The sequence below is a fragment of the Lethenteron reissneri genome, chromosome 54 (genome assembly GCF_015708825.2).
Source record: "Lethenteron reissneri isolate LAM-NWPU_2019-01 chromosome 54, ASM1570882v1, whole genome shotgun sequence".
Classification (NCBI taxonomy): domain Eukaryota; kingdom Metazoa; phylum Chordata; class Hyperoartia; order Petromyzontiformes; family Petromyzontidae; genus Lethenteron; species Lethenteron reissneri.
In genome coordinates this window covers 11,853,807-11,879,541 of record NC_083832.1, presented here as the reverse complement: position 1 = coordinate 11,879,541, position 25,735 = coordinate 11,853,807, and the positions used below count along the sequence as shown (strand labels likewise).

Genomic DNA, 25,735 nt, shown 5'->3' with positions numbered 1-25,735 from the left:
ACTCCACCACTCACCCCTAAGTCCACCACTCACCCCCTAAGTCCACCACTCACCCCCCCGTAATATTTAAGTCCCCCATGGATCGCGAGCTCCACTAAAGGAACTCCCAACTCAACCATGAAACCCTCTCCCAGCTGCACGCGGTCCCCGAGCTCAACCACGTATCCCATCAGCTTGACATGACGCCCCCAACTCCACCACCACGGAGCCTGCAGCCCGCCAGTGAACACGTGGCCCACGACTCAGTCGACCTCACCTGGCCAAGCACCTGTGCTCGGCCGCCCGGCCGACGCTGGGGAACCCAAAGGGGGAGCCGCCACACGCCAGTCCAGACACGCGACACGCGGGGCAGCGCTGCACTGGCTCGGGCCGGCGTCGTCTCAGGCGGCGGACGAGCTGCGCGTGACGGCGGCACGAGGCCGGGCTCTGCCCACAAACTCTGAGACGTGGGCAACGATTGGAGGCGTCATCGAGCGGATTTTCCCTGGAGCATAGCGGCGCCTACACCATTCAGAGTCGCGATCTTTATCCTGGAGGAATCCGATGAGCTAAGCGGCACTTTTTCCACAGATGTCCCTCCACATTTGCATTCCCCCCCCCCCCCAAATGTGATCCCGATCACTGCTACCGGCGTTGTGTCGTCACGAGATGAAGAATCCGTTCCGATCTTTCGCAAAACAGCGCGGCCCTCGGTGTATCACGGTACCGCAGAAGCGGACACGACAGAGCTACTTCCAAGATCTCTTCAAGTGACATTAGGGGTGGGAAGGGGGGGTTGAGCACTTTCCCTCCGGCTTTCACCATCGATGTTCATCGTGGGTGTGCTGCCACCGCCACCAAACCCGCCCCACCTCGTGACAAGGGAAAAGTGCTCAAACTACCGCAGGGCGTTGGACATACTCGGGAAGGACACTTTCACCCGCGCCGTGGTGCAAGGCGACTGTGGTGCTGCCATGGATGCGCATGCATGAACAGAGGCGAGCGGAATTAAGAAACTTGCTCCGTTGCTTCAACCGCCGCACCGGGAGGTCAAATCAAGCTGAACCGGTGACCTCTGGATTGCAGGTCCGGTGTGTTGTCCGCCCCACACCGCGGCAGCAGAAGCACCCCATTGTTGTGGCAGCCATTTTATATGTTTTCAAATTGGACCACGACGTCGCCCCAACCTGCAGCACTGCCCACACGGGAGAACACGCATGCACACGTACACACACACCTACACACCTACACACGTACACACACATCTACACACGTACAGGCGCGTGCGCGCCCACGGCGCAGGAGTAACGGCGACACGGGGTCACGGCACTTGACGGGATCACGGCACGGCTAAAGAACAGATAAGCGTGGGTCGCCCGCCCAGCCCCACGGGCGCAAACGGGCGGGCGCTCACTCGTGGCCACGGCCACGTGTCCCGTGGGGTCACGGCCGGGTGACCCGTGGGATCACGGCCGGGTGACCCGTGGGGTCACGGCCGGGTGACCCGTGGGGTCACGGCCGGGTGTCCCGTGGGGTCACGGCCGGGTGACCCGTAGGGTCACGGCCGGGTGATCCGTGGGGTCACGGGAGGTCGCGGTCGCCGGTCGGCGGCGACGCGCGCCCGGGGTGCTTGTGCTCGTCATTGCTCGCTGCAAATGCTCGCGGTCAGAAATCCTGGAAATGACGAATCCGTTCGGGACTCTCTCGCAGAGCGGCAACAAGCCTTCGTCTTGGACGACGGGCCCCCGGAAGCAGATATCACAGAGTTATCTCTGAGATCCCTTCAAGTGACCACCACCGGTCCACACCTCCCTCCCACGCGCAAGACAACGCCACCAACATTCTCCCTTGAGAGGGAGGTGGCTTGGGTCGTCGTGGAGGGAGGTGAGCAGGAATGCATCTCAAACTAAATATTTTCTGGGTTACCGGTAGACTGGAGTAGGTAGCACGTGACTAGTAGTAGCCACAGCCATAGCGATAGGTGTACTGGATGCGGTGTACTGGATGCGGTGTACTGGTGTGCAGAAATATGTTATGGGTCGTTGGTAGACTGGAATAGTTAGCACGTGACCAAGTAGCCACAGCCAAAGTGAAATGTATACTGGACGTGTGTGCCGGGTGCTGAGATCAGGTCGTGGATATGAGGCAGGGTGACCGAGGTGGTGAGACGGAACCTGGGTGGGGCCGGTGCAATGGGGGTTTAGACACGTGTGGCGCGGCGTGCGTGGCTGTGTCGGTGCGTGCGGTGCGTGCGTGCGGTAGTGTGGCCGTGTCGTGCGGTCGCATGCTTCAGTCGAGGAAGAAGGAAGCGAAGGACTTGCGGATGTTGCGAATGGGAGGCCAGTTCTCGGTCTGCTCCTGGCCCGGCTGGGGGTCGCCAGATGAGCTGCACACACAAAGACAAAGATCCCCCGTGTAGTCTTTAACGGACTATCGGAGCAAGTGCCGTAAGCGAGCACCTACGAAGGCCGGCACGGCACGCGAGGCGGTAGGTGGCCAGCACCACGCCCAACCGCGTTTATCTCCCCAGTGCTGATGTTTACCCACCACACCCAGGGAAGGCCCAGGACCAGTTCAAATATGCGTCGCTGTTATGGGAGCGGGAATCGAACTCAGGTCGCTGGATTAGAAGCGTGGTATGCTAACCGCTACACTACCGCTCCCTGCGCACACACATGTGCACACGTGTATATACACCCGCATGTAGAGATACACAAGCACGCATACATCCACACATTCATACGCATGCATGCACAAACACACGAGCACAGTTACAACAGCAGCAACATCTCACCTGCGCCAACCCCACTGCCCACTCACCCGAGCGGTTGGGGCGCCGATTCTTGCGGCTGCTGCTGCGGCTGCTGCGGCTGCTGCGGCTGCTGCAGCTGCTGCGGCTGCTGTTGCTGCTGCTGCTGCTGCGGCTGCGGCTGCTGCAGCTGCTGTTGCTGCTGCTGCTGCGGCTGCTGCTGCGTGGGTGCCGACGGTGCGGGCGCCTGGGCCACGGAAGCGGCCCTCTGTGCCGCAGCCGGGGCTCTCCCAGCGGGGCCCCTCTGGTGGTCGGGAGACACCGACGGGTTGCGTGGCCGCTGTGCGGGCACTGGGGAGGAGGAGGGTCCTTGCGGCTGTTGGGTCGACACCGGCCTCTGCTGCAGCTGTGGAGACCCCTGCTGCTGCTGCTGCTGCTGCTGCTGCTGCTGCGGCACTGCGTAGCCGCCGGCCTTCTGCTGCGGCCGAGGCGACGGTGGCTGAGCGGCCAGCTCGCTGGGCTTCGGAGGCAGACGCGGCCTACCCTGGGCCTCCCCGCCGCCGTCCGCGGGGCGGGGCTGGCCCGGCGGGCCTCTGGGCGGGATCCTCTCCGGCGTTCCCGCAGCGGGCGGGCCCCGGTCGGGCCTCGCGGCCAGCTCGGCCGGCTTGGGCTGGAGCGGTGGAGGGGGTCCGCGGGACCGCTCCCCGGGGGCCCTCTGCTGTGGGGGAGGAGACGGCTGCACGGAGGGACCGTGCCGCCGGGCCTGGGGGCTCGGCAGGGGCTCAGCGGTGGGGCCTCTCTGGCTCGCCACGGGCCCCGATGGCTGCGGCTGCTGCTGCTGCTGTTGCTGCGGCTGCTGCTGCTGCTGCGGCTGCTGCTGCTGCGGCTGCTGCTGCAGGACAGGCCCCATGCCTGGCGCCTGCTCGGGGGGCCACCTCCGCTGGGCGAGCACTCCGGGCTGGGGCCTCTCCCGTGGCTGGTGGGGTGGCGGGGACGCCTGGGGGGACGGGCCCTTGGACCGGCTCTGGCTCTGGGTGGCCTGATGCTCGCTCACAGATGGCTGCTGCTGCTGTGGCTGCTGCTGATGATGATGGTGAATGTCCAGCTCGTTAAACGGCTGCTGACTGTCATGTTGGTAGAGTGATGGCTGGCCGTGCTGCTGCTGCTGCTGTGGCTGTTGCGGCTGCTGCGGCTGCTGCTGCGGCTGCTGCTGCGGCTGCTGCGGCTGGTAGTCCGACGGGGCGACTGCGCGCTGCTCCCCAATCACACCGCCGCGGCTCCCCGATTCCTGTGACACCCAGGTCGGCCGCCCCTGTGCCTGTGCCTGAGGCTGCTGCTGCTGCTGCTGTAGTTTTGCTTGTGGGACCGGTGGCTGCTGCTGCTGTGGGGAGGGTGCCCTGATGAGATCGCCGCGTCTGTCCGAGCCCGTGCTCTCCACTCGCTGCTTCTGTGGCGATGGTGGTGCCGGCGCGGCCACGTCCGCCTGCGCCGCACCCTGCACTGACCGGCTGCGAGCTTTCCCCTGCTGTGGCGAGCCGGGTCCAGCCGCCGACCTCTGGTGCTGGGGCGACCCCGGGCCTGACCCCGGCGCCGATCCCGGCGCCGATCCCGGCGCCGATCCCGGCGCTGATTCGGGTGCCGACCCCGGCACTGGCCTGGGCGCCGACCCTTGTCTCACCCCACTCCACTGCGGAACGGGTGACCCTGCCTGCTCCGAGTGGGACTGCGTGCGTGACCTCTGACCCACGGCTGGTGCTGTACGGCTGCCCTGCTGCCCTCCAGCCAACCCTACCACCTGCTGCTGCTGCTTCTGATATGGCTGCTGCTGCTGTTGCTGTTGCTGCTGCTGCTGCTGTTGCTGCTGCTGCTGCTGTTGCTGTTGCTGCTGCTGCTGCTGTTGCTGCGGCTGCGGCGGCTGTTGGTGCAGCGCCATCTGCTTCTCGGATGGAGCGCCATCGCCCACGAAGCGCTGGCTCACGTTGGGGTCGCTCGCCTCCTCACCGGAGGTGGACCCGGTGGCTTGCGCCTGCTGCTGCTGCTGCCGCTGCTGCGGCGTCCCCCCCGTCGGCTGCGGCGGCGCCGTCTGGCGTTGCCCTCCGCCGGCCGCCCGTCGAGCCGCCGGCCCCCCTTCGCCCTGCGGCCCGTGGGGGGCCTGTGCCGCCCCGGATGGCGGGGGAGCGCCGCTCGATTGCGCGGCTTGGGGCGGGGGGCTCGACCCCTCCCCCTGGGTCCTAGGATGGGGGGCCCGGCCCCCACCGGAGGACGCCGCCGCCGTCGCGGGCGGCCCCCCCGCGGCTCCCGCGCCCCCCACCGCCTTCCACTTCTGGGCCGCCTGTCCCGGGGCCCGGGCCTGGGGGGGCTCGGGGCGGGCCCCGTCTTGCGGCCTCTGCTGCTGTACGACCACCGGTCTGCGAGGAAGAAGAGAATCGGGCGTACGCACAGATTCTCCACGACGCTTTCCCCAGCGCGCGTTGCCCTCCGACCGGCGACGTTCCGACGCGACGTCGCCCGGTGCCTCGCGATGTTGCGCGTGTCATGACGTCACCACCTAGACCACGTGTCGAGACGTCACCACCTAGACCACGTGTCATGACGTCACCACCTCGACCACGTGTCGTGACGTCATCACCTAGACCACGTGTCATGACGTCCTCACCGAGACGGTCAAGACGAATCCGATTCACGCAGATTTCTCCTCGGGGCATTGCGACTTCACACTAAACAACTTCACAATAAAACAACAAAACTCGATATGTTCGTCAACTGCACTGTGCGCTTATGGTGCGACCTTGATATATACAAATGTTAATATGACAAGTGACGTTTCGGGCAATGGCCCTTCTTCACGGCACGTGAATAGAGGCCAGGAGAGAGACAGCGCAAAGAATAAAAGTTGGGGACTGCATAGTTTTCTGATGACCGAGTTTTTAAATAGGAAAATGAAGAGTGAAACTAATATTAGCCACTGAGTAACAACAGACAAACTATTCAGCAATCAAGCAATATTTACCAATTAAACTCGGTTGGATCATAAGTAAAGTTGTGACATTGGGCCATCGTTAACGAGCGTTGTCGCAGGCAGACGCAGGGAGCTATTGTAGCGCTCGTACACCGAGGTCGGAGCCTCGGTTGACGAGCGCTAAAAGTGGATGGCGCTGTAGCCGTATAGGCCAAACACGTGGACACTCGCGGATCGTCACTCCGCGTGAAACTCGACACGGTCCCCCTGGACAGCGCCGAGTGGATTCCCACGGCCGCGTGGGTGATGTTACGGCGGCCATGTCTGCTTGGGGGTCATCTTCCCAGCAGCTCATTGGCTAGAACAGTGGCAGTGATTTTGTAATCCCCGCCGCCCCGCCCCTAGATTTACGATCCTACAGATAAAAATCATGTTTCACGCGGTGGCATTTAGGGAGCCCGGTACAAACGCAGCCTGCTGCATTTTACGAGCATTCTTTGTACTTGGACCCCATGCTCATGTGTAAAGCCGAGTCACTGACCCAGGGGATACCGAGAACTGGTTGAGATATTGCTCAATAGCAAAGACAAAGATCCCCCATAATAGCCTCAACAGACTGTTAGGGCAAGTGCTGTTCACGAACACTCTACGCAAACCTGATGAACGCAAACCTGTCAACCCACACGGTTTATTATTGTACAGGGAAATTGAGTTCAGGTCCATACGACGTACAGCCGCTTCAATACGAGCAACAATGTTTGTGTCTATTTTTTTGTGTTTCTCCCTTGTGATGGGACTTTGTAGGATGAGCGTTGAGATTTATAAGGGCACGGGGTGACCAATAAGGTCTGAATTGGTCTGTAATAAGGTAGGGCACTGGTAATGGGTTGACAGGTGTGTGAACACATAACACAACACTACAACGGCAACACACACACACACAGAGTGCCACACCACACACAGCCTCACCTGGCTAGCGGCTGTGCAGAGTGACCCACGGGCTGTAGTTTAGGCTGTGCCTGAGCGGGTTGTGGTTTCGGTTGTGGCGGCCCAGGTTGTTGCTGCGGTGGAGCTTGTGCCTGTGGCTGTGGTTGTGCAGGGGGTGATGACTGTGGCTTTGGTTGTGGCTGGACAGGTTGCGGTTGTGCTTTCGGTTGTGGCTGCCCAGGTTGTTGTAGTTTGAGTTGTGGTTGCCCAGGTTGTTGTTGTGGCTGCCCCAGTTGTGTTTGTGGTTTCTGTTGTGGCTGGCCTGGCTGTTGTTGTGGCTTGAGTTGCGGTTGCCCAAGCTGTTGTTGTTTAGGTTGTGGCTGCCCAGGCTGTGGCTTCGGTTGTGGCTGCCCCGGCTGTTGTTGTGGCTTGGGTTGTGGCTGCCCCGGTTGTTGTTGTGGCTTGGGTTGTGGCTGACCCACCTGATACTGTTGCTTCTGTTGTGGCAGAACAGGCTGTGGCTGTGGTTTTGGTGGCGTCTGGCCCGAGGGTTGTGGCTGGGCTGCCTGTACTCGCTGCTGCTGCTGCTGCTGCCCGGCCTTGTCAGTCTCAGTCGTGCCCTGTGATCCTGAGGGCACAAGGGGGGCGGGGCACCTCGTCAGAAGGGCAGGGCAGGGGCAGGGCAGGGGCAGGGCAGGGGCAGGGCAGGGCAGGGGCAGGGCAGGGAGGAGAAGCGAGGATAGGTCCCGAGCAGTAGGGCGGCTGCAAGGCTCTCACCGTTACAGTCCAGGATGTACTGCAGGCAGCCCTGGGCCGGAGGCTTGGGGTTGTCCGGGCCGTCTGTGGTGCTGCCCTGGAACGGGATCAGCCGTGTCACATGACTCATCGTTAGGATAATAATTATAATAAGTGTAATAATTAATTACCCAGGAAAGGCACTCTGAGTCTGAAGACTTGTTTTCTGGAGGGTGCTGCTAAATTGGGATGTTTGGCCAATATCAATGACATTATGTTTTTATGTTATTTTGCTATGGGAGGAAACCGCAGAGCAGACAGAGAGAGTCCATACAAACTCCACTGACTCACAAACTCACTCACTCACATACTCTCTAGAACAGGGGCAGAACACACCAACTCCACTCACTCACAAACTCACTCACACACTCACTCACACACAAACTCACTCACTCACACACTGTCTAGAACAGGGGCAGAACACACAAACTCCACACAGGAAGGCACCCGAATTGGGATTTGAATCCAGGCCCTTTTCGCCGCGACACGAGCATTGCCACTGCGCTACCACCCTGCGCCCTGGTCGCCAGACTCGTGGAGACCAACTCCATTGCCCGTTCAACCCCAACCCGAGCGCTCTGAACCAAGTCACGAGCGCGGTGCGAGGGGCGGTGGGATTGGACGCGGGTGAATGCTCGCAGCGCTCGCAGCGCTCGCGATGATGATGGGAGTCCGGCTTTGGGCACGGGCGGCTGCTCTTCTGTTCTGCCACGCGGGGGGGTTGGCGGCACGAAGGCCAAAGAGAGGTGCACGACATGATGATGATGATTGTGGTGATGATGATGATGATTGTGGTGATGATTGTGATGATGATGGTGATGATGATGATGATGATGAAAGTGGGGAAAGTGGTGATAATGAGGGTGGCGATGATGATGTAGGTGGTGACGACAATAAGATGATGGTGGTGGTGGCGATGGAGGTGTCACCCTCACCTGTGCGTGCGCGCGCTGGTGGGTTAGCAGGGCCTCCCAGGAGGAGGTGACGAGCTGCGCGATGAGTCGCTCGTCCTCTTCCCGCGTCTCCCCGACCAGCGGCACCGAGCCGTCCATCACCTGCCCAGCGGGGTCAGGGGTCACGGACCCAGCAGTCAGGGGTCGAGTGAGCGAGGGGTGAGGGACTCGGGAAGGAATGGTGATGGTGATGATGAGGGTAGTGGTGATCCTAGTAGCATGATGCTGGTGGTGGTAGTATAGTTGTGATGATGGTAATGGTGGTTATGATCGATGGTAATGGTGGTTGTGACGATGATGATAATGGTGGTATTCATGGTAACTGTCGTGATGCTGGTGATGGTGGTGATGATTATGATGGTGGTTATGTTGTGCTTTTGATGCGGTGATGTAGTGTTGACGTAGAGCCGATTGTGATGTAGTGGTGATGATGGCCGTCATGTCGTGGTGATGGTGATGATATAGTGGTGATGTAGTCGTGATGACAATGACGATATCGTGACATAGTAGTGATAGCAGTGATAGTGGTGGTATGGCGGTGGTATGGCGGTGGTGGAGCCAATGGTGTGCTTCTATTCTATTTCGGAATTATATAGCGTCCTTTCCATGTAGTGGTGATGGCGATGATGTTGGTACCGACAGTGATGGTATATTGGTGATGGTGTTGGTGTGGTGAAGGCGATGTGGTGGTGGTGGTGGTGATGATACAGTGGTGATGGTGTTGGTGTGGTCAAGGCGATGATGTGGTGGTGGTGGTGATGGTATAGTGGTGTCGGTGATGTAGTGGTGAAGGCGATGATGTGGTGGTGGTGGTATAGTGGTGATGGTGTTGGTGTGGTGAAGGCTATGATGTGATGATGGTACAGTGGTGATGGCGGCAGCAGCAGCGCTCACGTCGATGATGTAGTCGCGGCCGTCCTTGGCGTGCACCGCCTTGACGGCGCACACGTGCAGCCCGCCAAACAGCTGGGCGCACGCGTCCACCCACACGCGGTACCTGCGCCACCACACAGACAAAGGTCCCCTGTGTAGCCCACGCAGGCTGTTGGGGCAAGTGCTCTGAAAGTGAGCGGCACCTATGAAGGCGGGCACGGTGCACGGGGAAGGGATGACGTGGCCAGCGCCATGCCCGCCAACGATGATGTGTTGTACACGCCGCAGCAGGTACTCGTTTAAGGCCGAGTTGACCTAGGGGAGGGGCCCATGAAATTTTGGGATATAATTCCCTCATGTTGGCTGCGAGTGGGAATCCTGTGTGTATATCTCTGTGTCGCTGTGTGTATATCTCTGTGTGTCGCTGTGTGTGTCGCGGTGTGTGTCGCTGTGTGTATATCTCTGTGTGTATATCTCTGTGTGTCGCTGTGTGTGTCGCGGTGTGTGTCGCTGTGTGTATATCTCTGTGTGTCGATGTGTGTATGTCTCTGTGTGTCGATGTGTGTGTCGCGGTGTGTGTCGCTGTGTGTATATCTCTGTGTGTCGATGTGTGTATATCTCTGTGTGTCGCTGTGTGTGTCGCGGTGTGTGTCGCTGTGTGTATATCTCTGTGTGTATATCTCTGTGTGTCGCTGTGTGTGTCGCGGTGTGTGTCGCTGTGTGTATATCTCTGTGTGTCGCTGTGTGTGTCGCGGTGTGTGTCGCTGTGTGTATATCTCTGTGTGTATATCTCTGTGTGTCGCTGTGTGTGTCGCGGTGTGTGTCGCTGTGTGTATATCTCTGTGTGTCGATGTGTGTATGTCTCTGTGTGTCGATGTGTGTGTCGCGGTGTGTGTCGCTGTGTGTATCTCTCTGTGTGTCGATGTGTGTATATCTCTGTGTGTCGCTGTGTGTGTCGCTGTGTGTATATCTCTGTGTGTCGATGTGTGTATGCCGCTGTGTGTCGCTGTGTATATATCTCTGTGTGTCGCTGTGTGTATATCTCTGTGTGTGTCGCTGTGTGTGTCGCTTTGCGTGTCCCTCTTTGTCTTTGTGTCCGTGCGTCCCTGTGCGTGTCTCCGTGTGTCTCTGCATCACACCTGTCCGTCATCGCGATCTGCTGGACCATGGCGGAGCCCGTGTTGGATTTCCAGCTGCCAGACATGGATGTCCTCCTGCAGGCGTCACGCAGGGACGTGCGCCCCATCAGCAAGGAGCAACACAACCGCAGCGCAACACAGCACAGCACAACACAGCAACGGTACAGCACAACACAGCACAGCGCAACACAACCACAGCGCAACACAACCACAGCGCAAAACAACAACGGTACAGCGCAACACAGCACAACACTGCATCATAACATGGCACAACCACAGCACAACCACAAAAACTCCTCGTGTTGTTAGGGTAGCACTCACGGGAAAATGCGGTAGGGGTAGTGTTAGGGGTAGGGTTAGTGCTCACATGAACGCACAGTAATGTTAGTGTTAGGGGTAGGGTTAGTGCTCACATGAACGCACGGTAATGTTAGTGTTAGGGGTAGGGTTAGTGCTCACATGAACGCACGATAATGTTAGTGTTAGGGGTAGGGTTAGTGCTCACATGAACGCACAGTAATGTTAGTGTTAGGGGTAGGGTTAGCGCTCACATGAACGCACAGTAATGTTAGTGTTAGGGGTAGGGTTAGTGCTCACATGAACGCACGGTAATGTTAGTGTTAGGGGTAGGGTTAGTGCTCACATGAACGCACGGTAATGTTAGTGTTAGGGGTAGGGTTAGTGCTCGCATGAACGCACGGTAATGTTAGTGTTAGGGGTAGGGTTAGTGCTCACATGAACGCACGGTAATGTTAGTGTTAGGGGTAGGGTTAGTGCTCACATGAACGCATGGTAATGTTAGTGTTAGGGGTAGGGTTAGTGCTCACATGAACGCACAGTAATGTTAGTGTTAGGGGTAGGGTTAGCGCTCACATGAACGCACGGTAATGTTAGTGTTAGGCGTAGGGTTAGTGCTCACATGAACGCACAGTAATGTTAATGTTAGGGGTAGGGTTAGCGCTCACATGAACGCACAGTAATGTTAGTGTTAGGGGTAGGGTTAGCGCTCACATGAACGCACGGTAGGGTTAGTGTTAGGGGTAGGGTTAGCGCTCACATGAACGCACGGTAGGGTTAGTGTTAGGGGTAGGGTTAGCGCTCACATGAACGCACGGTAGGGTTAGTGTTAGTGTTAGGGTTAGCGCTCACATGAACGCACGGTAATGTTAGTGTTAGGGGTAACGCTCACATGAACGCACGGTAGGCCGCCCCGATCTTGTAGACCAGCACGTCGTACTTGGCCTCCAGGTACGGTTCGGTGGTGGCGTACGCACGCACCAGCGACAGCAGCCCCGGCAGCTCCTGTAACCCCCCGTGGCTCTCCGCTCTCACCTGCCGACCAACATCATCATCGTCATCGACATCATCGTCGTCAGTCAGCAATAGCTCTCATCTGTCAACCAATATCATCATAAACCATAGCTCTCACCTGCCGACCAACATCATCATTGTCATCAGCTGTGGCTCTCCGCCCTCACCTATCGACCAGACTAGCGCAGCAGCTAGAAATTCCATCACCAATGACAACGGCAAGCAGCCAGTAACAGACAGCACCATCAAAGTGGTGATGGGTATCGAGTGTGGTGAGTGTGGTGAGAGTGTTGAGTGTGGGTATCGAGTGTGGTGAGAGTGGTGAGTGTGGTGAGTGTGGTGAGAGTGGTGAGTGTGGTGAGTGTGGTGAGAGTGGTGAGTGTGGTGACAGTGGTGAGAGTGGTGAGTGTGGTGAGAGTGTTGAGTGTGGGTATCGAGTGTGGTGAGAGTGGTGAGTGTGGTGAGTGTGGTGAGTGTGGTGAGTGTGGGTATCGAGTGTGGTGAGTGTGGTGAGTGTGGTGAGTGTGGTGAGTGTGGGTATCGAGTGTGGTGAGTGTGGTGAGTGTGGTGAGAGTGGTGAGTGTGGTGAGTGTGGTGAGTGTGGTGAGAGTGGTGAGTGTGGTGACAGTGTGGTGAGTGTGGTGAGTGTGGTGAGAGTGGTGAGTGTGGTGAGTGTGGTGAGTGTGGTGAGTGTGGGTATATAGTGTGCGCAGGTTTCTTGCACTGAACGAGGCTATTGTGAGAGAGCTTGGGGGAAAACGAGACGATGGGACCATTGCACGGGGCGTCGTGAGTGTGGTGAGAGTGTGGTGAGAGAGTGGTGAGAGTGTGGTGAGAGTGTGGTGAGAGAGTGGTGAGAGTGTGGTGAGAGTGTGGTGAGTGTGGTGAGAGTCTGGTGAGAGTGTGGTGAGAGTGGTGAGTGTGGTGAGATGGAGTGGTGAGTGTGGTGAGTGTGGTAAGAGTGGTGAGTGTGGTGAGAGTGATGAGTGTGGTGAGAGTGTGATGAGAGTGAGGTGAGTGTGTGGTGAGTGTGGTGAGAGTGGTGAGTGTGGTGAGAGTGGTGAGTGTGGTGAGAGTGTGGTGAGAGTGTGGTGAGTGTGTGGTGAGAGTGTGGTGAGTGTGGTGAGAGTGTTGTGAGAGTGTGGTGAGAGTGTGGTGAGTGTGGTGAGAGTGGTGAGTGTGGTGAGAGTGTTGAGAGTGTGGCGAGTGTGGTGAGAGTGTGGTGAGGTGCTCACCTTGCCGAGGCCGCCGTGTGTGTGTCCCATCTTCACCACCGCCGGTAGCTCCTGAGTGCTCACCTGGGATGCATAGGCCACACTGTATACTCGCACGCACACCTTCACACGGCCTCAAAGTGCACCTAGCATGGCACAAGCGCCGTGGTGACGTCACCGCCAATTAGTGGTGAAAGGCAGTTGTTGTTTTCTTTGTATGTCTGTGCGTGTGCGAGTACATAACTGTGGGTGTGTATGTCAGTCGCTACGCGTGTCTAAGTGTAGTGACGTACATGGAGTCACGAGGGCGCTGAGCGCCAGCTGCTGTAAGTGTGCGTCTTGAGTCTCTCCCTGGCACCTGAGTGGGGATGGCGTGGAAGCTGCCCCAGGGGGCACGGTTCTGGTGACGGTCAGAGAGAGGGCAAGTCGGGACGTGGCAGTCTGGGAGAACACGAGAGGGCACGTGACGTGGACAGGGTAGCGAGGGGGCCCAAAGGGTGGCTCGAGGGACACGTGGTGCTCGGTCGAGAACCTTCTGGTGAGATCCAGAAGGGGGCGTGGAAGAGGGCGAGGCCACGCCTCTCAGGAGCGTGAAAGGGAGGTCTCGAGAGCGATGGCGGCTGTCTGCGGGAATGGAACCCATCGGCGCTACGTCTCTTCGGTCCTCCGTCTTCACGCTCGGCATCGTGGGTGTTAGCCGACTGACCCGGTTATGTAGTTACCCTGTTGTGGTCTAGTTAACCAGTGCACGTTCATGTAGTTACCCTGTTGGGGTCGTGTAATAAACGCGTTGCCTCCAAGTTCAAGTGTGCGCCTCCGTAGAACCCACTACATAAGTGTGCGTACACGTGTTTATGTATGCGTACGTCTCCATGCTTTCTGTGTGGCTGTGTGTCCGGTTCTGTGCCTATACTAGAGTGTGTGTGGCTCTGTGGGTTGGCGAGTTACCATGGCCCTGTGGTCCGGGTAGAAGGCCTGGGTGATGAGAGGAAACGCTTCTCCCCCCAACTTTCTCCTCACCCCGATCAGCTGAGCAAACTGTCACCGACAACCACAAAGATAGAGGCAAAGATCCCCCGTGTAGGCACACAGGACGTAGGAGCAAATGCTGTTAGGCAAGCAGCTGTGAACAACACCTGCACGGCCACACATGGGGCTGACGTATACCAGCACTGCACCCGGCCACCTTTGTCTCCCCAGTGACGATGACTTTCCATCTACACCGCCGCACGATGTACGTGCTCATTTAAGGCCGAGTCGACTTGGCGAAGGACCAGAACTGGTTCAAATATCACTGTGACTGATGATGATGTTTCTGATGTTGTTAATGTTGCTGATGATGATGTTTCTGATGTTGTTAATGTTGCTGATGATGATATTGCTGATTATGCTAAAGTTGATGTTTACGTTTCAAAACATGACATTGCCGATGTTGATGCTGCTGATGTTTTTGCTCATATGCTCGAGTTGTTGCTGGTGTCGCTGCTGATGTGGCCGTTGCTGCTGCTGATGATGATAATAATAATGAAATCATAACGTCCCAGATTTTGCAGACAAGTCAACAACTCAGAGGCGCAGAGCCAAGCTCAGGGCTGCTCGAAAGCCTGACCCAGGCAGATAAAGGCCTTTGGATGTTTCTTGAAAGTCGGAGTACATTTGATGTTGCGGACGTGCAAAGAGATAAAGAGTTCAACACCGAAAGGGCAACAGTAGAGAACCGACGTGAGGCTGTGTAACAGTTCGAGACCTTAGTGTCTGAAGCAGATTTTGAGTGACGCTGATGGTGATGTTGGTGCTGCTGCTAATGATGACGCGGCGTGGAGACTCACCACCCAGGGCCGGTCACAGAAGTGGTAGATGGACGAGAGGGAGTTGAGCGAGGCCACACCCCCAAACTGCAGGCCAATCAGCAGCGAACGGAAATCCTGGCCCCGCCCACCGTCGCACACGTGCTGCCGAATGAGGACAAAATCCGGCACAAACGACCTGCGGACAACGCACACAGAGACAAAGTCCCCCCGTACAGCCTTTACAGAGACGGCACGGCACACGAGGGGGTGGTGTGGCCAGCTCCAGGATGTAGTCCCAGGTCATACCAAGTTGGAAGTAACCCTGTGATGAAGGTAGTCCTGGGCAGGATGTAGCCCCAAGTTCGAGGTCGCCCCCACGGAGGAGGTCGTGCCTATGTGGAGTTAGACTCAGAGAGGAGGCAGCCCCGAGAAGGAGGAAGCCCCAGGGTGGATTTAGCTCTGGTGAGGAGGTCGTACCAAGGTGGCGTTAGCCCCAGAGAGGAGGCAACCTGGGGTGGAGGCAACCTGGGGTGGAGACAACCTGGGGTGGAGGCAGCCCCAGGGTGGAGGCAATCTGGGGTGGAGGCAGCCCCAGGGTGGAGGCAGCCCCAGGGTGGAGGCAACCTGGGGTGGAGGCAACCTGGGGTGGAGACAACCTGGGGTGGAGACAACCTGGGGTGGAGGCAGCCCCAGGGTGGAGGCAATCTGGGGTGGAGGCAGCCCCAGGGTGGAGGCAGCCCCAGGGTGGAGGCAACCTGGGGTGGAGGCAACCTGGGGTGGAGACAACCTGGGGTGGAGACAACCTGGGGTGGAGGCAGCCCCAGGGTGGAGGCAATCTGGGGTGGAGGCAGCCCCAGGGTGGAGGCAGCCCCAGGGTGGAGGCAACCTGGGGTGGAGGTAACCTGGGGTGGAGACAACCTGGGGTGGAGGCAGCCCCAGGGTGGAGGCAATCTGGGGTGGAGGCAGCCCCAGGGTGGAGGCAGCCCCAGGGTGGAGGCAGCCCCAGGGTGGAGGCAACCAGGGGTGGAGGCAACCTGGGGTGGAGACAACCTGGGGTGGAGGCAGCCCCAGGGTGGAGGCAATCTGGGGTGGAGGCAGCCCCAGGGTGGAGGCAGCCCCAGGGTGGAGGCAACCTGGGGTGGAGGCAACCTGGGGTGGAGGCAGCCCCAGGGTGGAGGCAAGCTGGGGTGGAGGCAGCCCCAGGGTGGAGGCAACCTGGGGTAGAGGCAACCTTGGGTGGAGGCAGCCCCAGGGTGGAGGCAGCCCCAGGGTGGTGGCAACCTGGGGTGGAGGCAGCCCCAAGGTGGAGGCAACCTGGGGTGGAGGCAACCTGGGGTGGAGGCAGCCCCAGGGTGGAGGCAATCTGGGGTGGAGGCAGCCCCAGGGTGGAGGCAACCTGGGGTGGAGGCAACCTGGGGTGGAGGCAGCCCCAGGGTGGAGGCAGCCCCAGGGTGGAGGCAGCCCCAGGGTGGAGGCAACCTGGGGTGGAGGCAACCTGGGGTGGAGGCAACCCCAGGGTGGAGGCAACCTGGGGTGGAGGCAACCTGGGGTGGAGGCAGCCCCAGGGTGGAGGCAGCCCCAGGGTGGAGCGAGCTCCTCACCTGCTCGGCTGCCGGAGGTTGTGGCTTTGTCTCACGGTGACGACGCACGGCTCCCCGGACTGCGCCACCAACCCGATGTCTCCAAACTCGGCCTAGGGGAGTCGGGGACATCGCGACACCATCGCAGACAGCGTCACGGCACCATCACAGCAGACAGCGTCACGGCACCATCACAGCAGCGTCACGGCACCATCACGGCAGTGTCACGGTACCATCACAGCAGACAGCGTCACGGCACCATCACGGCAGCGTCACGGCACCATCACAGCAGACAGCGTCACGGCACCATCACGGCAGCGTCACGGCACCATCACAGCAGACAGCGTCACGGCACCATCACGGCAGCGTCACGGCACCATCACAGCAGACAGCGTCACGGCACCATCACGGCAGCGTCACGGCACCATCACAGCAGACAGCGTCACGGCACCATCACGGCAGCGTCACGGCACCATCACAGCAGACAGCGTCACGGCACCATCACGGCAGCGTCACGGCACCATCACAGCAGACAGCGTCACGGCACCATCACGGCAGCATCACGGCACCATCACAGCAGACAGCGTCACGGCACCATCACGGCAGCGTCACAGCACCATCACAGCAGACAGCGTCACGGCACCATCACGGCAGCATCACGGCACCATCACAGCAGACAGCGTCACGGCACCATCACGGCAGCATCACGGCACCATCACGGCAGTGTCACCGTCGCGGCTTCGTCAGAGCACAGCCTGGCAATGGTTCGAGCTGCGGTTGGGTAGGGGCCAGGGGTGGCGATTGGTCGGGCTGTGGGTTCAGATCAGCGGCATTGCCACGCACGTGTAGGGCCCCATTTGCTTATCCACTGCTGGATGAGGGCCTGCCCACGCCGCACGGGTTGTAGGAGTTATAGTGCGGGTTGGTGAAGGCGGGGAGCATTGATGTCGGAGCAGAGAAGTACAGTACAACGCAATGGATGTTGCTGCTGTCAATGTCGCTGGGCAGCTGCCTCCCGCACCGGCCTGTCAAGGTGGCGGTCGCCCATCCAGGGGCTAACCAGGCTCAAGCCTGCTTAGCTTCTGAGACCTGCCGGGACTGGGGCGCATTCTGGGCTGATTTGATCATAGGTGTCGGCAAAACCAATGCAATCAACATCAGAATCATCATCAGCAGCAATAGAACCACCATTACCATCATCAGCGCACCCCCCACACTTAGCCCCCCCCCAGCTCCCACCTGTTCCACCACGATGTCATGGTCCTGTAAAATCTTCTTCCCTCGAAAGAGACGCTGCCTGCACACACACACACCACAAAGACAGAGATCCCCCATATAGCCTTGAAAGGCTGTTGGGGCAAGTGCTGTTAGCAAGCAGCACCTTTGTCTCCCCAGTGATAATGTTTTAACACGACGCACCGAGAACTAATTCATGGACGAGTCGATCTCGGGGAAGCCCAGGACCGATGCAGACACCCACTGACACGAATGATTGAGACGTGTACAAGACGATTCGTTCAATATCCCAGCGAGAATCAGACAGACGTTTGAGCAGACATTGGTGACGAGGCTCAAACCATCAGCACTTTCAGAAGGGCCATTGCCCTGAAACGTCACCAATTATAAATTATTTATTTTAAGTTTTACACGTCGGCTTTCGCGACCAATATCATCCGTGAAGGCTGCACACAGCGTTATAGACGAACGTGTTGGGGTTATATATGATGGTGTCGGACGTACGATACTCAGCATATACTGACTCGCACTCTGGGGATGGTGGTCACGGTGCATTTCAGCTTTGTGCACGTTTCAAACCGGTGACTCTGTCCGTCACGTAATAATCCACATGCTGTCCACCACTGCAGGTCACCATTGCCTCCAGTGACATCCCCCACCCCACACACGAGAGTCATTTGGGGCCTTTTCAGCGACTGTGAGGTCGCCCGATATGTGGCGACACTCCAAGCACACGCCTCAAACCGACCATTATCACTCCTTCACAATACACTCTGCACGCACATACAGAAACACGCACACACACACCAATGAATAAACTACACAGAAGACAATCAGCTCACGTGTAGCCTGAAACAGACCTATAATGCCGGTCACGGCACACGAGGGGGGTGAGTGGCCAGCACCAAGCACAGCCGCCTTTGTCTCCCCAATGCTCATTTTTATTTTTCACACCATACCAGGTACTCATTTAAGGCTAAGTCTACCTAGGGGAGGCCCATAACCGATTCAGATATTCATCACCAATGTTGGGGCAGTGAGCGGGAATCGAACTGGAGTCGCCGGGTCCCACGCTGCCCTGCCGAGACCCGCGGCACGTGGCCGCGTTTCACCCTCCGTCTTCCTCCTCCTCCTCCTCGTCGCCACCCACACACTCTCAAAGCTGATGGTACAAAACTCGTTGGGTTTTTGAACGGCAAATTTTGCTTGGAAAACCTTTGCGCTGTGACTTGGTTTCAAAGGCAGTGGACCGGCGGCGATGGCGTTTGGTTGTCGCCGCCGCGTCCATCGTGAACAGTCACGAGGTGCTGCTCCTAACGAGCCGAGCCATCACCGCGTTGCCGTGGGAACCGGCCCGTCGTCTAGCAACCACGCTCGGGCTACGGGAAGGCAGAGACACGTCGAGCAGGGCATGATGTGTAACACGCTCACTCACTCACTCTCTCATCCATGGTGGCTCACTCACTCACTCACACTCACTCTCTCATCCATGGTGGCACACTCACTCACGTATTCTCTCATCCATGGTGGCTCACTCACTCACACTCACTCACTCACGTATTCTCTCATCCATGGTGGCTCACTCACACTCACTCACTCACGTACTCTCTCATCCATGGTGGCTCACTCACTCACACTCACTCTCTCATCCATGGTGGCTCACTCACTCACTCACACTCACTCACTCTCTCATCCATGGTGGCTCACTCACTCACACTCACTCACTCACGTACTCTCTCATCCATGGTGGCTCACTCACTCTCACTCACTCACGTACTCTCTCATCCATGGTGGCTCACTCACTCACTCTCTCATCCATGGTGGCTCACTCACTCACTCTCACTCACTCACGTATTCTCTCATCCATGGTGGCTCACTCACTCACTCTCTCATCCATGGTGGCTCACTCACTCTCACTCACTCACGTACTCTCTCATCCATGGTGGCTCACTCACTCACTCTCTCATCCATGGTGGCTCACTCACTTACTCTCACTCACTCACGTACTCTCAATTACACTCGCTCACTCACTCACTCTCACTCACTCACGTACTCACTCACACTCGCTCACCGACCCTCACGGTTGGACAAACTCGTGTTATTCCTCATACCACACTCCATCATCCACACTCCCCTCCCTGGTGTTCTCCTCACACCCTCACACTCTCTCACTCACTCAGAGAACACGGCACACTCGCTAGTCTGTTGCCCAATATAAATTAAAACTATTTTAGTTTACCAGGCAAGGCCCACTGAGCTATGTAGCTCTTCTCAGAAGTGACCTGCCCACAAATGAGAGCTCAACCAAGTGGCTCGTCATCGTCATCATCACGTGGACATTTAGAGCAGCAGCCAAATACTCTGAACGCGTGTTGATTCTAAATGTGGAGGGAAAAACCAGAGGACCCGGAGAAAAATCCACGCGACCACGGGGAGAGAGACACGCAAACTGCAAATATACAGCAGGGGTCACGGTGGGGATCGAGCCCACGACCTCCTGTATACCAGGCGAGGTAGTTAACACCTCACCACCACCGTGGCGTCCCATATACACGCAGGACAGCCTCATGGAGTCTCAGGACTCGTTTTACAGGCAGGCCCTGCTACCGCTGGGATCTCTTGGCCACGAATCGACTGGCAGCAGAGAGCTGCTTGGCCTCGTGTGGGAGGAGGGAACCGGACAACGCGGAGAATACCCAGCACCGCACCGCTATACACGAGGGGGCGACACTCAGAGCTCCGCACAGATGGATTCACGGATCAACTTTCTGTACCGCCTCCCCGTAGCCCAGTAGATGTTGGCAGTTGTCGCAGATTGTCCGCGTGATCCACCAGCCCTCGCCTCCACACACGCACAGAAGAGCCGACCACTGCATGACTCTTGACGCATTCCCCGTCTCACTCTTCACTCTGTCCCTTGCATTCATTCAAAGTTTTTTGGTTTGGCCATGTTTGTTTGTTGTAGTACAGAGTTAGACTGATGGCCTTAATCTAAGTTGTCTTGTGGTTGTTGTTGTTTGACTTGCAACCCACTGGGATTTTTGCACAGGGTTGGTGTACGGTGATTTTTTCTGCAATATGTTGCTGTCTTTTCTTGGATTTTCTGTTTGCACTTAGTCACTTTAAGATGTTTTCTTGTTCATGTTTTTGTTTGTTGCGGTTGCACCCGATTCAAGAGCCGAATGGCTCACAGGGCTATACCTAATAAATGAACTTTGAAATAAATGAACTTTGAAAATGAACATTCACTTCTGACGACAGCATCCGTGGCAATCATTCACCCTCGACCTCGTGAGTTCACTGCCTCGTGCATTCAATTAGTCATTCATTCACAACCTGAACGGTGCATTTATCATATTCATGAATTCGTTCATGAATTTGATCTGTCAATCATTTATGTAGATTCATTACTTTTTCTTTAATCTCTGCACCGATTCCATTTTTGTCCACACATTCATTTTCCAACATCCATTAATGCGTATCATTTGTTAATTCTCATGCTTTCATACATTTTCATCTCTCATTCATTCTCATGCATTTATTAATTCACATCGTGATTTATTTTCATACTTTCGTTCATTCCCATCGTGCATGCATTAATTTGCATAAATGAATTCCCAATCAGATCATGTATTCATTAATTGCCATACAGAATTCCAATCGTCCATTAATTTGTCTCCATCTGGAATTCAATCTTACGAATTAATTCACACCGTGCAGTCTTACCCATTGCGCATTTATTCACATATGGCCATGCAATCGTTCCTTTGTATCGTTCCTTGAGTCATTCGATTCCTATATTTAATCATTCATGCACTGGCCGCTGTTTAATTCATTGCTTGCGGCTGAAGGCGCCAGGGCCTAGACGTGGCCTGCACTCAACACCAGCATCACTCACAGCACACGACGCAACATACACAACACACACAGCACACTACGCAACACACGACACACGCACCACACTCACAACACACTACGCAACACACGACACACGCACCACACACAACTACACACGCACCACACACACACAACACACAGCACACTACGCAACACACTACACACGCACCACACACAACTACACACTTCACAAACACACAACAGACACAACACACACACTCACCCACTACACTACAGGTCACAACAACACGCCCACCCACTAACCACCTGCAGATTACAACCACACATCCACTCACCACACTGCAGGTGACAACACTCACCCACTCACTCACTCACCACACCCACTCACCACACTGCAGGTCACAACAACACTCACCCACCCTTTCTGCTTCTTCTCACATTGGAATTCCCTCTCCCATCATCATCGTCGTCGTCGTCGTCTCCCTCCTAGCCCAGGCTCTTACATAACAACGACCTTGCTGACCTCAAGAGACGCGTTACACTCTCAGCTATCACGTGCAACTGCGCCCACACACGAGAGGCGAACACAACACACGACCCCCCCCCCCCCGTGTAGCCTCAACAGACTGGAGGGCCAAGTGCTGTTAGCGAGCAGAACCTATGAAGGCCAACACGGCACACGAGGGGGTGGGTGGCCAGCACCACGCCCGGCCACCTTTGTCTCCCCAGTGACGACGTTCACACACCGCACCGGGTACGAGTCGACCTCGGGGAGATGGTAATCGTCACCGGCTTTGGTGGCCGTGAGCGGGAATTGAACTCGGGGGGTGGGGGGGGGTCCACCCCTCGCCACGCGTCACCGCAGAGGGGTCCTCAGCAGCGGCGTGGCAGGGCGCTGCTGCCGCTGCTGCTGCTGCCGCCACGGCCTCACGGCCTCACGGCTCGTACATCGTGGTGGCTGAGGGCGGCTCCGTCGCAGCGAGGATGAATGTGGTGGTGGTGATGGTGGTGGTGGTGATGAATGTGGTGGTGGTGATGATGAATGTCGTGGTGGTGGTGATGATGATAAACGTGGTGGTGATGGTGATGATGAACGTGGTGGTGATGATGATGGACGTGATGATGGACGTGGTGGTGATGGTGGTAGTTGTGATGGTAATGATGATGATAGTGATTGTGATTTTGTTGCTCCTGGGATTCCTGCTACTTACGCAGACGAACCGTTCTGCTGACGGTGCTACCACCGCTGCTGCCGCTACAGATGCTGCCCCTGCAATCCACCGCTGCCGATTACGATGCTGCTGATGCTGCAGCTCCTGATTATTACGCCGCTGCCGGCAATTATTATGCTCGGAATATTCCTGTAACTGCGGTTGTTAAATCGAAATATGCTGATGCTGCTGCTGCTGCAGCAGCTATTGATGCTGATAGCGACACTGCAGCTAATGCTGTTGCAGCTGATACCGATGGATCTGCTGCTGCTAACGCCACAGCTGCTACAGAAGTCGATTCCAATGAACGATGCTGACGATGGCACTGCTGCGACGCCTGGCGCCAATGCATCAGTTGTTGTAGCCGATTACTCCTGTCGCCAATGGTGAATGTGATCACACCCATGACAGCTGATGATGATGACACGAGCATCAGCAGCAGCTGCTGCTGATGCTGCTGCAGCTGCTGCGTGAGCGGATGATGGCACTTTTACCTGCAGCAGCTGCTGATGCCACTAATGCAGCTTCTGATACTCAATTGGCTGCTGATGATGATGACACTCGAATAAGCATCAGAAAAAGCTGTTACTGCTTCAGCTGCTGATGAAACGAGCATCAGCATCAGCGAATGTGACCGATGATGATGATGATGCATCAGTTATTGGTGACGATGGCACTTTGCATCAGCGCTCGCTGCTGCTGATGATGATGGATCTAATGATGATGATGATGCTGATGGTGTCGATGCTGATGATGCTGATGATGCTGATGATGCTGATGATGCTGCTGCTTGCTGCTGTCGAAAACACGGCGACGACGATGCCCATCAACGTGCAGCGAGTGCCACCAGCACCACCACCAGCACCAGCACCACCAGCACCACCACCACCAGCACCACCACCACCAGCACCAGCACCACCACCACCAGCACCACCACCACAACCAGCACCACCACCACCACCAGCACCACCACCAGCACCAGCACCACCACCACCACCAGCACCACCACCAGCACCACCAGCACCACCACCACCAGCAGCACCACCACCAGCACCAGCAGCACCACCACCACCAGCACCAGCAGCACCACTACCACCACCAGCACCACCACCACCACCAGCAGCACCACCAGCACCAGCAGCACCACTACCAGCACCAGCAGCAGCAGCACCAGCAGCAGCACTCACCACTCGGTGGTGCCATCGTCGATGACGAGCAGGATCTTCGTCCTCGCCGACTTCCCCTCCTCGCCGGGGGAGGCCGCGGCCGCCTCCCCCCCGACGAGCCCCGCGGCGGTGCTCTTCACGGCGTGCGACAGCGACGACGACAGGGCGCTCAGGAAGCCCGCGGCGGCGGCGGCGGGCTGCTGCTGCTGCTGCTTCTGCTGCTGCTGCTGCTGATGATGGGCGGCGGCGTCGTCCGCCTTGCCCGGCGGCCCCGCCGCGGCCGGCGCGCCCTGCTGCTGCTGCTGCAGGTCGGACAGGTACCCGTTGGGGAGGCTGCCCGCGAAGCCGCTGTCCGACAGACGCCGGCGCAGGTAGTTCATGGCGGCGGCGGCTCCTCCTCCTCCTCCTCGGGCTGGCGGGGCGAGGAGACGACCGGGCGGCTGGAGGTGCGAGGGGAGAGACGCGGGAGCAGGCGGCGGCGGCGGCGGCGGCGGCCCCGTCAGCTGCCTCCGAGACGGCGCGTCGCTACGCGCGTGCGGACAGCGTGCGGAGAGCGTGGTGGTCGGGCTGCGTGGGGGATGCGTGGTGGGGGATGCGTGGTGGGGGATGCGTGGTGGGGAGGGTGCGTGGTGGGGGATGCGTGGTGGGGGATGCGTGGTGGGGAGGGTGCGTGGTGGGGGATGCGTGGTGGGGGATGCGTGGTGGGGAGGGTGCGTGGTGGGGGATGCGTGGTGGGGGATGCGTGGTGGGGAGGGTGCGTGGTGGGGGATGCGTGGTGGGGGATGCGTGGTGGGGAGGGTGCGTGGTGGGGGATGCGTGGTGGGGGATGCGTGGTGGGGAGGGTGCGTGGTGGTGGATGCGTGGTTGTAGATGCGTGGTGGGGGATGCGTGGTGGGGAGGGTGCGTGGTGGTGGATGCGTGGTGGGGGATGCGTGGTGGGGGATGCGTGGTGGTGGTGCGTGGTTGTGGTCGGGCTGCGTGGGGTGGGGTGGGGGGTGGTCGGGCTGCGTGCGGGGTGCGTGGGGTGGGGGACGTGGGGGGGGGGTGCTGCGATCTGCCCCGCAATGCAACAGCACCGCGCGTTTTTATTGGCACCGCGTGCGGCCACCCAGTGGTGCGGAGCGGAGCGATGCGAGGGGTCGGAGCGCATCGGGTGCCGGTGGTGGTCAAAGCATCGGCGTCCGCGCACTGGAATCGGTGCGCCGGGGGTCGGTGCATTGGAGTTGGTGCAATGCAGCGACTGCACTCGATTTGGTGCCCTGGAATCGGTGCCCTGGAATCTGTGCACGGGGCAGGCGCCTCTGTGAAGTGGGACCCGGTGCGCCGTATTCCGAGCAATGGAATTGGAATTGGCGCACTGAATTCGGTGCACTGCACCGGGACCAGTGCCGCATCACGTGATGCAGCTCGCGTGCTGCGTCACGACCCTCCTTCAAGCCTCTCGCTGGCACCATCCCGCATCACGTGATGCGTCTCGCTGTCACCATCCCGCATCACGTGATGCGTCTCGCTGTCACCATCCCGCATCACGTGATGCGTCTCGCTGTCACCATCCCGCATCACGTGATGCGTCTCGCTGGCACCATCCCGCATCACGTGATGCGTCTCGCTGTCACCATCCCGCATCACGTGATGCGTCTCGCTGGCACCATCCCGCATCACGTGATGCGTCTCGCTGGCACCATCCCGCATCACGTGATGCGTCTCGCTGGCACCATCCCGCATCACGTGATGCGTCTCGCTGGCACCATCCCGCATCACGTGATGCGTCTCGCTGTCACCATCCCGCATCACGTGATGCGTCTCGCTGGCACCATCCCGCATCACGTGATGCGTCTCGCTGTCACCATCCCGCATCACGTGATGCGTCTCGCTGGCACCATCCCGCATCACGTGATGCGTCTCGCTGGCACCATCCCGCATCACGTGATGCGTCTCGCTGGCACCATCCCGCATCAGCGTCGCCGGCAGGGGACGCTGCGCAGCTCACGGTCA

At 58.2% G+C, this 25,735-nt stretch overlaps 1 protein-coding gene across 1 annotated transcript; it reads right to left on the bottom strand.

The window, feature by feature from the left end:
• Positions 1-57: 57 nt before the first annotated feature.
• Positions 58-24,301, bottom strand: LOC133356517 (uncharacterized). The gene is made up of 14 exons (XM_061574060.1): positions 23,762-24,301; positions 17,509-17,566; positions 16,291-16,382; positions 14,729-14,885; positions 13,848-13,937; positions 12,921-12,983; positions 11,564-11,706; positions 10,375-10,449; positions 9,257-9,359; positions 8,345-8,464; positions 7,392-7,467; positions 6,657-7,242; positions 2,800-5,136; positions 58-2,365 (listed from the first exon to the last, which is right to left on the bottom strand). Exons 1-14 carry the CDS (start codon positions 24,118-24,120, stop codon positions 2,269-2,271), a joined length of 4,356 nt encoding a protein of 1,451 aa, XP_061430044.1. The 5' UTR covers positions 24,121-24,301; the 3' UTR covers positions 58-2,268.
• Positions 24,302-25,735: the final 1,434 nt, after the last annotated feature.